The sequence below is a fragment of the Chroicocephalus ridibundus genome, chromosome 3 (assembly GCF_963924245.1).
Source record: "Chroicocephalus ridibundus chromosome 3, bChrRid1.1, whole genome shotgun sequence".
Taxonomy (NCBI): domain Eukaryota; kingdom Metazoa; phylum Chordata; class Aves; order Charadriiformes; family Laridae; genus Chroicocephalus; species Chroicocephalus ridibundus.
In genome coordinates this window covers 54,735,442-54,750,218 of record NC_086286.1, presented here as the reverse complement: position 1 = coordinate 54,750,218, position 14,777 = coordinate 54,735,442, and the positions used below count along the sequence as shown (strand labels likewise).

At 39.8% G+C, this 14,777-nt stretch overlaps 1 protein-coding gene across 3 annotated transcripts in view; it reads right to left on the bottom strand.

Annotated features, from left to right (window-relative positions):
* Positions 1-14,777, bottom strand: part of AGPAT4 (1-acylglycerol-3-phosphate O-acyltransferase 4) — an 83,470-nt gene that overhangs the window by 17,741 nt on the left and 50,952 nt on the right. For all 3 annotated transcript variants that reach the window (XR_010070316.1, XM_063329196.1, XM_063329198.1), the window contains exons 4-6: positions 10,459-10,620; positions 8,034-8,187; positions 1,249-1,351 (exon numbers count right to left, since the gene is read on the bottom strand). Coding sequence is in view for 2 of the 3 variants with exons in the window: in XM_063329196.1 (XP_063185266.1) it covers positions 1,249-1,351; positions 8,034-8,187; positions 10,459-10,620 (419 nt within the window). In the remaining variant the exon portion in view is untranslated. The remainder of the gene's footprint in view (positions 1-1,248; positions 1,352-8,033; positions 8,188-10,458; positions 10,621-14,777) is intronic.

The window sequence follows — 14,777 nt, the reverse complement described above, 5'->3', positions numbered from 1 at the left end:
TCTACTGAATGCAACACCTATAGCACTTTAATAAGCAAATACGGAGGATTTTGAAGAACATCTGTGATGGTCCCCAATTAATTGCCAAAGATTTACCCTACCTGTAAGAGCTTTTCAGGAAGCTCAAAAGGACAGAAGGGCAAATAGTTAGCCCGAGTTGTGAAAAGCAATTTCCATGCTCTGCCAGATTAATTTGCAGCAGGCTGGAAGGGTTTTACACAGCAAGATGCACACCTCTACACTGTTGGAGGAATGGCCCACACAGGTAGGCCACACTGCTCCTCCATGAACACTAGCCAGCCAGGCCATGTACACCAGACACGAAGCCACTAGGCTGAGCCAAGTGGGAATGCAAACACATGCTGCATCCTTGGGAATCAAGCTAAAGTTTCTTTTTACCCTTGTGCAAAAACAGTTCTGAAGAAAATATTTTTTCAAACAGGCAGAAAAGGGGAGGTAGGAAGAAAAGGTCACCTTACTCCACTTCATGTCAGTACCCAAGATAAACCAATCGGACCAGCCAATTATAGCTATAAAGGGGTTATGATGAACTCCTGATCACTTGTGGGATCACTTCTAGGCTCCTGTGCTCCAGCCCTAAACCATCACATGCCCCGAGTGCCTGCAGCATGAGTGCTGCTGGTAGAACCTGGCCTGGGAATAAGGGTCTTGGAATTGGCCCATTCTCATTAAGATTATGAGAAACCATTGCGGTATTCATCACTCTCAGAAATACAAATGATACAGAATCCCGGTAATTGCTTTTTCATTAAACAACCCCCTTCTTGGCAGGGAGGGGGTGGCAGTCAAATACGTCAACAACTGCACCAAACAGAGACGGGAACAGTCCTGAGCCTGGCCTCCACCTGAGTGGGAACTATTGTGCCAAAGACAGGTATAAAGCTGCTCCATCTGAACACTCAGTAATTGTTTGCTATTCTGGCCAAGTGTGTGAAAAGGGGTCCCACTGTTGCTGCTGAACTGACAAACAGACACGCAAATGAATAAAAAAAATAAAAACCTCAAAATCCCGTAGACCTTTACAGGATCTCCACCCATTTATAGTTACGAAACTTCACAAGAAACCCTTCCCATCCCATATGAGTTTTTATCTGCAGTTCTGTGAAGCCAGGTTGGCAGACATTTGCTATCTGTTACCTACTTGAAAATATTTCCTTGCTTGTGCAATTGTGACTGCAAGTACACATTTCTGTATGGCAAAAAAGAATTAAAATATGGATTACTTGCCTTACGTATAAATCTGCATGATACTTCTTTCCATTTAGAACTCCCAGCAACGTTGGATTCTCATTATTTCTGAAGTTGAGGGTAGAATCATAGACTGCAGAAACTACAAGAAGAGAAACAGGTTATGTGATTACTGTAGTAATAGAATGAAAACAATTAATTCTCTCTCAGACAAGGAACATATTTAAATATGAAGTCATCAGCAATAGTATGAACTGTCACCAAGGTAAAGATGATAATGGAATATTCAACATGCAGGTTTTAAGAAGCCAAATAACCAGTGACCCTTTCAGGAACAGCACCAGTAGAATGGAAGGGTTTGCTCTCCACCCTTTTCCCCTTCCCCATCAGGTGCAGAATGCCGGGCATAGGGAACACAGTTTCTGACAGTTAATATACCTAGGATGTGCTAGGAGTCAAATGGCTGAAAAACTATTAGCTTTCTCAACTCACTGGGAAGAGTGACAAATGACACAACTTTTCCCCTCTTCTGGGTAAATACCCAGGCAGATACACACTTTATAAACAACGAACAATATATACAGTTTGACTAAGAATAAGTAAGAGTGTGTGTGAGGTACATCCTGTAGCAGGAGGGCTTAATGTAACTGTGAATTGCTGGGGCTCAAAACAACCTCCCTGTCATGCCCATTATTTGATAACTGAGACACTTGCTATAGGACAAAGGCAGAGGCAGAGTAACAGACCACGTCCTGCATGAGCTGGGCTGCTGCTATGAAGACATGCAGCTGTAAGGAATATAGAATCCAAGTTCTACAGCTCAGAACAGCAACCAAACTTTCAGCCTTAAGAAAACACTGTGTCTGCAGTTCAGGACTGCATGGTAACAGTAGAAGTATTTATGAAGGCCATCTTTAGTTAAACTAAGACAATGCTAACAAGCAGTGTCTACAGAAGAAGTGTTTACTGTTTTAAACCACATAAAGTGTTTCAAAAGAGTTTCTTGGAACACATCCTTAGAGATGCTATTTTCCTGATGTCACAAAATTACCAGAAAGCAATTAATTTTCCTGATACTAAAACCAATTGTGCATTGTGGTACAAATTGTAAGACCAATGCCAGAAACAAAACTTTTTTTTGTCACTTAAATGGCTAACATGCACTTCACACATAGCTTGCTGTATTTTAGGTTTTCTGCTTTGGAGTTCTGCAATAACGAACACTCTGATGAACCTTTATTGTGAGAGCTCTCAACCCACCTAAGAAAAACATTTTATTACACAGAACAGATTTGCTTTTATTTTTGAAGCCTATCTAGCTATGAGAGATAAATATGGCTTGGTCACAACATTCAGCCTGCAGAAACTCACCGCAACATTTGTTATTGCAAAGCAGAATTCATAGCACAGAACAGAACAGCCTGGCTTCAGCACTAGAAGGAAATCCTGAAAACAGAGGCCTGCATACAGACTGTACCCCTCATTAACAACTCTCTTCCTACTACAGTTGGGTTTTTAAACCAAACTCAAAACTACAACATGTAAGCCAGAATCTGCTTCAAGCACACTACTCGTCCAGTACAATATAAGTAGGAAATAACTTTTTTGAATAAATTATCTACCTCCATTTTTAAGCTTCTTAGTGTAGAAGGATTTTACTAATCTAATTTACTAATCCAATGTAATTGAAGGAAGACAAGAGCTCAATTTGGTTTATACAGGGTAAGCTTCTTAGTATATTCTTTAATAGCATTAGATTATCCTAATGACAACAGGGACACAATAAGGAAAGTATGATGCATGCAGCACTTGCTCTTTAGTCTTTTGGAAGATGGCTATATTGGAGTTTTGGTACAAACTGAGTCCTTGTTCAGAAACATTGGAAAATTCTTCTCCTGTTCTGAAAAAACTTCTGCAGAGTTGGTCAGGAACATCTTTATGTGCTGATGGCCATACACAAAGTTCTCCTTCACTCCAGGGAAAAAATAACCCATTGCGGTTTGTAACTGGTCTGTAGTTTGATATTCAGTCCAGCCCTTTTTAATATTACACCAAAACCTTTTGGTGCAAAGCAGTGCCAAACCCAAGACAATGACAGTGTATGCAGGAGTAAACAGACCTCTGTTACATCCAGATATAAAATAACTGAAGACTTCAGCTTTTCTATTTTGAAAGTGCAGGAAAAGAACAACAGTAGAAGTGTCGAAGAAAAAGACTGCACAGAATTAAAATTTGACAGAAAGTTTCCACAGACAAAGCAGTACTAGAATGCTGCGTGACACACTGAAATTGCTTTTCATTAAATGTGTACTTCAAAATTACATAATTAGAACTGGACATCTCATGACTTTCTCATACAAAAGCTGAAGAGTCCAGAAACCTCACATTCTAAACCAAGTAAAAAAAAATAACTCCACAGAATCCTGAAAACATCGCAACTGGCTCACTCTCAGACTAATTTAGGCAGTGTTTGAGAAGCTTTGCTTCAATTGTGAAATACAATGTTTTCCCAAAGAAGTTATCTTAAAACATCTTTTTCATTAAAAATCAAGCACAATTCAATATTTGGAAGCCTTTTCAAAGGCTCAGAACAGATCATAACTGAAAACAAATTTTTTTTTTTTAGACAAATTGCTATTTTCTGACATGTTTTTTCATTTTGTTTTCTAATCTCTGCCCAGCTTTTTTGTATCTTTAACTTTTGGTTCCTTGTACAGCATTCTGACAGAGACCTACGTACCTAAGAATTTAAGATTTAATTTCGGAATTTTGACCTAAGAAATCTTCAGGTCACATATCTAGAGAGGATTTTTCTTACTTCAGCTGTCCTCTTGAATTTCACGTACTATTTTGTGGACATGGTGGATTATGCCAGAATGATCATCCAACAAATCAACCTACAGGCAATGAGTATGCCTACACAGAGCTTCCTTAACTAGCACACCATGATCTGAAGTGAAGATTGGGAAAGGGAGGGGAAGAGATGGAATGGTGGAATTCACTGTACTGCTGGTATGACAGCCACCTTGACACAATCCTTTGATTTAACATCTCATTGCTCATCTTGGTCAAAAATCACTCCTCCTCTCAAACTTGGTAGCTTGCTCAAAAGGTTGACCAGGAGCGTCACTAAACACTGAAAAAAAAACCCCAGGACTAAAGTGCAGCTTGTGGGAAAAAAAGTCCTTGCAAAACCTCCAAACACCATCACATTGAACTCCATGAGAACATCACCCTGGAATTTATTCTTATGTGTTCCCTCTAGGACAGTAGTTCCCAGCATGCACAATCTACAATCCATCATCAGGCACATTTTTAAATAAAAGTCCTAACTAAATAAAAACAGCTGAAAGGAACTGCCCGATATACTGCCAGGCAATAAAAGTGACAGTTAAATATGACTTTTCCAATATTTATGACTTCTTTTTTTTTATCGCAAGTAATGGATGAGTGTTTTAGAAATAGATCTGTATTTTCATTTGCTTCCATGAACAGTACAGGTAGCAAGCTCTACAACCAAACAGCAAATTTATTAGGACAGCAAACAGCTTCTAGAAATGAAGTTCCTGGGGACTGCATTTATACTACCAAACTGGTAGAGATGGCCACTGATAAAAATATCAGAACAAGTTCAAAAAAATATTAAAAGCACTCATTTAATAATCAAACTGTGTGCAGAGATCTGAATTTGTGAAAGTAAGTCGCTGAAAAGAATTCTTCTATCCCTTATGAAGGAAATGAGTTAGGAGGGAGGATTCTTTGTTTCTTATTTTGTGTGAAATATATTTTTATCCAAATATATCTGCTTATGCTCACAGATATGGCACCCACTGGTATGGAGGCAGTTTCCCATCTATGCACATTAAAAGTCCTTCTGAAGCTAAGTTTTTCAGAACAGATGGGCTTGCCAGACTGATGTCACCAATGTGTGCTTCCAACAGACACAGAACTACTGCGCCAGGTAGCATTAAGAGTTAATATAAAGTTTCGAAAAGGACCAACTATGATCACTGCTATTGTGGGTGAATTACCTCTCCAGCCACAGCAACCAGCATCCGTCCATCCTACAGTACTACAGCCTCAGACAGGTTGAATCACACCCCTGTCAGAGGAGGAATGAAGACTACAAGAAAATGACATGCTGACCTCTGTCATACCCAGCCTGGATCTGGATCCAAACATTTGGCTTATCTTCACTGCTATGTCCTGCTGCTGCTACCTCCCTTAGCAAGGCACTCCAGCCAGGCCCACCACCCCTTGTGGAAGAACAGAAAGTCCATTAACCTAAGTGTCGGGCCCCAAAATGGGCTCAGGCATCTCAGCACCAGTCTCACACTTTCGGAGACATGCAGGGATACCCCGCTGCAAACTTGGCCACTGAAATGGATGTGAGTCGTACTAAAAGAGCCTGCAAGAGTCATTCTTGTAGACCATTAGAGATGTCACTGAACTGAAGTTATGAACAGCTGCATGTTGCTATTGCTGCTTCTGCAGACAGAGCGGCAATTCAGTAGTTACACTGATGCTCTTTGGAACAAATAATTTGAGGCTGTAATAGAGGGATAAAGTCACTTGCTGGGATACATTATAAGGCAGAGCATAACAGTGAGACTTCGGGGGTTTACGGTGAACAAGTACTATTTACCAATTCAAAAGAAAAAAAACGCCCAAATGACTACAGCATATAGCCTCTGCATATATTGACACCTACAACATGTTACTCCTTATAACGTGGGTACCAAATGTCAGCGAAGGTTAACAGAGATAAGTGGTCATATCCTATCAGTAAGAAAGGAATAATTTCTAGATAGAACTTATATTTTTTGATTATGGACTGACAAAATAGACTTCCATCATGTTCTCTATTCAGATAACATTTATGGACTTCCTTGTTACCCGTACGCATTGATGTTACAAGGAGCTCTAAAAATAAGATATTGTTTAATAAGATATTGTCTAAAAATAAGATATATTGTTTACAAAAGCCTTTCAATTGCTCTCCACTCATACCCCTTGTCTCTATAGCAGAGAAACATATAGTAACCCAGACAGTAACTCTTATTATCTCCCCTTCATTGCAAAAAGCAACAAGGCAAGTAAAGCAACATAACCAGAAGACTTTTCAACACCAGTCTGGGGTCATCAGCTGTTTGCCTCAGAGGTTTCTTCGTTGGATTTTTAAGCTATACAGTTTCAACAAAAACTATCTATGAGAAGTTATAACTGTCTGTGCTTCTCCTTGAACCCTTACAGGGAAACATTACCTTCTCATTAGCCTCACCCTGTTTGATCTAGCAAGTCACAGCTGCTAGATTGAGGTAGTAACATACACTTCCGTAAGTATATAAGTAATCTAGCTATCTCAGTCTTCTTTTTCTGAAAATATTTCAAATATTTAAGATCCTAAGGAGTGTTACTGTAATGTATCACATGAACGCCCAAATCCCCTTTTAATAAACATCACTTGGGTTCCCTAAAATTATTTCCTTTTGAAAAAATTTCCCACAAATCAGCTACTTGTCCATGATCATACCATGTTTTGAACCTGTCCCTGATTCCCAGCTCAGGGCATTGGAGGTCACAGAGTTTTGACTCAGCTCTTCTTCAATGCCACAAGTCTATCTGCCCCCGCCCTCAGCAAAACAGTTGCCCTTATTCAAAAAGTAAGGTTAAACTTGCCCTAAAGGGAGCTGCTGGATGTTGCACGTAACTTACCTTTTCAAATATCAGAAGAGATCCAAGCTATGCTTGGATCCATTTTGGGAGCGGGGAGTTGTGGATGCCTGACAAGCTACAACAGTGATATCATCTACCTGACTTGTAAGAGGATATGTAGAAGAAACATGACAGATAGCAAGACAGCTGACTGCAAAGCTTTTTTTACAGTAGCTATCCCAGATATGCCACATGAAAACATGTCTTCAAAGACAAAAGAAGCTTTGACATTAATTTCAGTCAAGCTAGAACATTTTCTTCTAAACCACTAACCACTTTGTCTTTCTTACATATCAGCCTTCCAACAGCACACAAATCTACCAAACCCCAAAGATTCTGTAGCACTATGGCTACTTAGCACTGTCTTTCCCTTGCCCATGAGTACACAGCAAAAGACTTTGATGGATTGTATTAGTCAAAGAAAATCACTTCAAAGGCATGCATGTCATATTCTTACCGACAGCACTTAAAAGTTGGCAAATTCAAGTAACCAGAAATAACTTGGGGGTAGGGAGTTCAGAACAACATTAACAAAGAAAAACTTGCTCATGTTCTGTAATGTAAAAATAATTTTTTTATAAATGTCTCCTACATATATCTTCAGTCGAGGTATACTCCCATTCCTCAGCTCCACAAAGGTTACTAAGAAACTATAAATAGTACATCTACACAGAAGTTGAAAGCAGAATATTTTTTTAGTTGAAAAATGGTGTTATTTGAGGCAGATATTTACCACAACAAAACACTGAAGACACACTACCTCAGATTCTATAGTGATGTATTTGCTTCATTCGGAATAGGATTGCTTAGTAAATACTAAGAAACATTATCTTTTGGCAATAGGTACAAAACATGCACCTTGAGATCCCCCCGATACAGACTCAGTAACAGAAACAAAGCAAAAAATAAATAAAAAAAAAAACAAGTTGCCCCAAAACTTTGTCTGTAAAACCTAATTTTTAATTTTGACAGGCTAGTAGAAGAAAGGTCAGAAAGGATCCCAGGGCTTTTCTGGAAGGACACATGTTACAGGGAAAAGAAGAGCATGGCAAAGTGACAGCAGTTATATGAAATAACCATTTAGAATTGTTCTTTGTGACTTTCCTTACCTACATTTCTCAAACACTGCACAGTGACAGCAAATCCTTTCGTTCGCGGCAGTAGGTGATACTTGAGCTTGGGCAGGCCTTTGGCTTCGGCTACCTGCATGCTAATCTGGTGCTTCTGTTCTGTGAACCTTGTGCCCTCGCAATGAATCAGGAACTAAAACCAAGAAAGAACTACAGTTAGAAAGCAGCTCAGGTCTTCTACATCTGTGTGACCAGAGGCACCACCAGAGGCACCTCTAACTCCCACCCACACAGCCTAAATGAACACTGCTAGCAGGGACATTCAGGTAATTTAATAGCCCTGGACTTAAAAAAAAAAAAGAAACCAGCCAAATCAAAACTCTCTCAATTGCCCCTACCCATCCAACTTGCCATCCTCTGGTTTGAACTCTAGCCTTTGGGCTTTAACATCTGCTCTGCTACTTGGTTTCTGAATGACTTGATTTCTCTAAATGAGTCACTCCATCTCTAATGGGTTGTTAGAAAACACTCAAAACACACCTCCTGTTGCAAATCTCTCACTGATGGTGAAGTGCTTGAGTGTCTTGGTATCTAAAACTTGGTTAGTGTCTAAACCAAACGCATTTCTACGAAATGCTTCAGCACCCAGATTGCTTCCCCTTGCTCTGACCCCTTTGCTTGCACTATGGCATGAGGACCACTGACAGCTGCAGACAGTAACTTTGATGACAATGACTGAGCTGGTAACAGATCTAGGGCAGTAAATGTAGGACAACTGAAAGCCTCACCTCCTTATGAACTATACAGTGAAAGTGCTCAGACACGAACAATTACAATTTTGCCACTGGCAGAGAGGGGAGAGCAGACAGATCTTTGGAGATTTACCACTTGCTCATCTGCTTTCTGCCAAGCCTGAATGCAAAACTAGCACATCAGAAAGCACTGCCAAATCGCACAAGCTAAGTCTCCAGATCCCACAGCAAAGAGTTACCCAACAAAGACAGAGAGACTGAAGAAAATGAGCCAAGCAGCCAGCTTCAGTTTCAGCTCATCTAGGAGCACTTTTACTCATGTATCACATGCATACTGTTAAGCAGCTAGAAGAAACATACCATGCTAAACAGCTAGATGGAACATCCAGAAACTGATGAGAAAATCCTTCTAACCCACTTGGCATGCTCTGTCTTTCTACCTTCCAAGGTGCTATGCTGTTGCTGTGCCTTTTGACATTATGTCCCCACACAAGGGCAACTTAAAACTCCATGCTGCAATAGCCCCAGGTATACACCAACAACTGTATCTCTCAGGACAGGTATAGCTCCTTTTTGGCAATCCCCTTACAGCAGTATATAAAGGATGGTGGCAGTTTGTGCTCATGAATTGGTGCTGAACTGCCTAGGGATACAGAAAGGCATTCAACACCTTTGGAGAGTCACAGAGCCCACGCAAATCCCTGTGAGAGACATTAGAATTAGAAACCAAAAATTGTCCTTTTGCTAGATAGCCTTCTGCTTGGAAGTCATTTAATAATTATCCAAGCACAGAGCTTAGTTTCAATCGCTTAGCCCTTATTGAAATCAATGACAAATAAAAAAAAAAAAAAAGTTTTGTTTCAGACAGTGAGAGATACAGCATATGAATCTTCACTCGGAAATCACTTCTTAAGCAATAGTTTCTGTAGGCCCTTGTGATGCTGCTTAAGGTACCATTTCCTTAACTGAATCCCTCTCTCACCATCACCAGCTCACAAGAACTAGGATTTTTCTGATTACTGAGAAGAAAAAAAATTCAAAGGCTTTTAATTCCCAGACTAGAAAATGCCAGGCAAGTTCAATATTAAAAAATGATGGTGATGCAAAAAGTAACACTTTCCTGTTACTGAAAGGTGACACCAATTCTCTCCCTGTAACACAGTTGATGGCTCCAGGGGCCACTTCCCCAACCAGGTACTTATCTCCGGCTTGCACTTGTACTGGGCCATGCCTGTCTTAGCACCTTCACAGGAATGACAGAATCACAGGAAAATGGAAGGAGAAAATACTAGTATGAACTCAGCAATAAGTGAGAGGGGAACTTAGCTAAAGAATACAGCTAATGTGTTTCAATACAACATTGTCACATTCTTCTGATACACTGCCATGAACCCCTGCATCTACCCATCTCCAGCTCCTGTATTTAGAGGACCACAAAGTCTACTGAATGGATAACAGTGGAGGCATTTGTGCAATAACATCTGTAGGACTCCATACTACAGAGGAAGAAAACCAGAAAAGACAGACTACTACATGTGAAATTCAAGAGAAAATTCCATTCTTAGAGAATACTCTCCTGATTCTGACAGGAAGATAATGAATCTAAGTTCTCAGGAGCAACATGGCGACTACCACACACTGTCCATGCCCTTCATCCCCTCCCTCGAAAGAAGGGATCGCACCTTGGACTCCACTCATTAGTCATCACTCACCCAAAAGTTTTCAGGGTAGTCCCGGAGATTCAGCAACTTCTGCATGACTGTTTTCCGATCTTCCTCCCACTTACGCTTGCAGAAGACTATCTCTAGGAAATACCACATCCAGCCTATGATAGGCATGTAGGAAAGCTCCTTCTTTGCAAGCACTTTGGAACTCTGCAAGAAAGAGTTAAAGCAAGTAAAACAGAGTTACACCACTTAAGAGTCCTCTGTGGATATGACACATGCACAGTTAGGCACTAATATATTGATTCCTATTGACCATCCACAATTTTAACACCAGTGCAAAAGCAAAAAAAACGAAAAAGTTTTCCTCATACGGCAGAATAATCAAATCTAATTTCAGATATCTGCATGAAAGAAGACTTCCAGAATTTTATATATGTGTGTGTGTGTGTCTATCCTACTCAAACCCTGAAACCCAAAACACATGCCAAATGCCTTCAAACACTGAGGAACCCATGCAAAAGGCCCAAGCCACATGAAACAAAATTATTAATTCCAGCAGACACTGGGCAGTGGCAACTCAAGTTCCTTTAAGATATCTTGCAGCTATACTTCTCCCCAAAGCTGGGACACTTCACCATGACCAAAAATACCTATTCTGAATGAGAAGCAGAGCCACAGAGCCATTGCTGCACAACAATATGTTGATGCATACACGAGGTTTACCAATAGAAGAAGCCTGAAAGGACACTAGAAACAACAACAGCAATAAAAATACTTCATTTGTGTCAGCTTCTGGAGGTTAAAAAAAAAAAAAAGTACTGTTCCTGTCCCACAGGTGTGATAGACACTGAAGTGATTTCTCCAGACCCTTCACAATAAGTCTATGGTTTATCAAGCATTCAGAAGTTTCAAATCTCAAATCCTACTCCAGAACTTAACTCTATGATCATCTCAGACTGACATCCCTTTGGGCAGGAGAACTGATTCCACTTGCTCCTTTCCTGTCTTCCAAGCAAGCCCACCTTGGTGAGCTGTCTTACGGTTCACTTTGTTATTTAAAGAATAAAATGGCACATGCATATGTGTGTGTATTGCATCATCATTTCCTGAAAAACAGTGACATTTTCTTACAAGACAGATGGAGCAATTACAATCCAGTTTCTATTCATGATATCTTTATAAGCTATCCCATCAAAGTGCTCTGCAGATGGGTTCCAGAACATGGCATTTGACTAGCAGGAATTATTTACTGGCAGAAATTACCATCAACAGAAATTATTTGCTTTTATTTTTTTGGTCACTGTAGTTCATTTTGTTGCTAGAGGAAGAAACTTGACCTAATTCTTTATCTCAGCTCATTTCTCTCATCTGCTCTCCTTCCTTGAGAAGGAAAATACCATAAATAATTAAGCTATCTAAAACCTCCTAAGACTGGAAGGCAAGAGCACACCACGTAGCTTCACTAGCAATTGTTACACAGAAGCAGAGCAGAAGACAACATGAGACAATTCCAACTCTAAGAATGCAGGAACCATCTCAGTGATTTAACATGTTGTAATAAAGCACTCCCTCTTGATCATTCGAGAATTTCAGTGATGGGCCCAGGTCAGGACTCCAAGCACATCTCCCCCACAAGGAGCAGCTGTAGGATTCCGCACACTTTTTGCCATTTCATTTTCAAGTCATATTCAACATTAGTCCCTACTGCATGGCAGCAGCAATGCTGAGCCCAGCTTCCTCTTGCAGCTCTCCAAACTGGACACAGCGAAACAGGCTGTCCTGCCACCGCTTTCCTTACCTCTCTGGTTTTTTCCCACACTACCATTTTTCCTTTTCTCAGTTACTCTTAATACAGGCAATTTTCTTATTTCCAAAATAAATGTAAATCCTTCTAGCATATAGCTTTAAAAGCCTCTAAAGAGCATTTTTGTGGTAGACCATATACAATATAGCTTCCATTCAAAGCACACAGACCGGTTCATACGTTCTTCCACTCCTCTCCCCTGTACCTGCCTGGGGAAGACAGCTGAACCAAGGCTTTGCCCCAAGAAACCCCAACAGATGCAAAATGTTTCTAGCTGAGCAGGGAGAGCTAAAACCTTAAGGAACTATTGCCTGCCTCAGCCACAACCAGGGCAGCCGTAGCCACAGCCTAGCGCAAGCCACTGCACGAGGTGGCAAACAGCAACAGCGTTACCCCCCCAAAAAAATAGAAAAAAACCCATGCTTTTAGAGTTTATTTACAGTAAATGTTCAGTATCATAAGACCTACCATAAAAAAATTCAAGTATACTCTGCATAGGATGTTCCAGGCCTCCAGAGCAAAGTCAGAAAAGACAATCTAATATTCCTCCCTCCTAGACTTTAAAACACAGGAATCCTAGTTCCAAAAGGAAGCTGAACTAACCATTTCACCATAGTTATTTTCTAATGTTTTTCATATTTTAAAAAGCATATGAGTTAAACAAGGGGCAGGAGAGAAGTTGCCACTGTTGTTTTTTTTCCCAGTGAAACAAAGAAATGATGTTCTAAGCTAAGGTCTCACGTAGTGCAGGTATAACCACAAAAGCAGAATAGAAGTTTGAATTCTTCCCCAGGGCATGTGCTTATTCATTTTATGTGCTAATGCATTTTTTAAAATTTAAAAGCACTCTTTTAGACACGTGAGTGTACGACTCCTTAAATGCACATAAAAAGAAACTAAATTACCTTACGCTGTCTATCCTAGGAGTCAAAGGAAGGCTAATGACACAGAACTAATTAGAGAAAGGAAACTCTTCAGTGCAGTATACTGGCAAGACTGCTCTTGTGTGGGAGGCATACATTAGGCCTCCCCTCAGAAGCTACCATCTCTCTTACAGTAACTAGAGCTACAATCCATTCTGTCTCAGTCATCTACCCATGCACAGCTCCTTTCCTCCTCCCGAGAGGAAAAATGCAGCTCTAGTTGAATTCAGCCACTAACTTTTCCTTTACAAAAGTGCTTTGGTAAATACGTGACAGTCTTCTCAAATTCAGCTTGTTCAACAGAATAAATTTCATTAAAAAGTGCTGATTTATTCCATGTAAGATGCCTTCTTGAAGGAAGCCAAACATTTTCAGTGCTCAGAACTGTCTAACTCCAACAGATGTTTAATGAAATTACTACTGAATGGGGACAACTTGTCTACAGTAATAGCATTTTAAGCCAGGTTAATTTCTTTTGGCCAAGTTTCTTCAGATAGAAATACCCATGAAGCTCTCCCTTTGTTAGTGCCTACACTAACATCACACACACAAAATTATTTTTACAAGCTTACTTTAGCTATGCTGTCACAGAAAGAAAAATCTTGATTTATATGTCCAGCCTCAGTTATTCAACACCTCTTGATCACAGAATGCAACAAACAGCTTGAAATCAACCTGCAAGCTGAGGATGTCTAACAAAAATTGTTCTACAGTTTCAAAACAAATTCATTGTAGCTGCAAACTATTAGCAGCAGCAACTTGCCTTGTAAGTTATTTTACTCTCCAGGCTGCCCTCAGCATTGACATACTTTTGATGATTCCATTTGCTCTATTTTTGAAATATAGCACTCCTTCCTATTATATTCTCTGGGACATGAAGATGGAAAGATATGTTTCTTTAATCCCTCCATGGTTCTGGAACCCACCATGGTTTCAGAAATTTAGTTAGTCTCCTAATTTCTAATGCTTCATATTAAATAAAACTTTTACATGTTGGAAAGCTAACACAGCAATATTTTAGAGCATATGCTAAGATGCTGTGTGAAAAATAAATAATGATGTAATTTTGGCTGCCTACATGAACAATTACGTAACTTCTATTAATACATTAAAAAGTACAAATGAACTGCTGTGTTCACACACCTATCAGTCCCATACAATAACCTAGAAAAAGTCTCTTCTCACACCTATATTTAAGGTCATGCTCCATTTTTCCAACAGCAAGCTTCAACATAAACAGCTTTTAAATAAAATTTGTGTTTCCTGGCATATGGAGCAGATAGTTAGGGTTAAAAATTATTACATGCGCTCAGCAATTTTTTATGAGAAACTTAAAGCAAGATAGTTAACAATTAGTTTTCCATAATGTTTTTTTGCCTTGCCTACCCTGCCAAGGAATAAACAGCTACGGCCTCTTTTGGAAATGCACATATTTTGATGCCACTCAGAATAATGTTTATGTTTTGCCAAGGCAGAACACCCACCAGCATTAACAACTTGAAACTCCAGACACCAGAAGATGAACAGATAAACCAGTAGGTTTAGCTTTAAAGTGTGGGCAAATTTTGCTAATATAAATGTCTCCATCTCAGAAAAAGGGTTACTAAAGTCACTAAGAAAACTATTTTATCACTGCT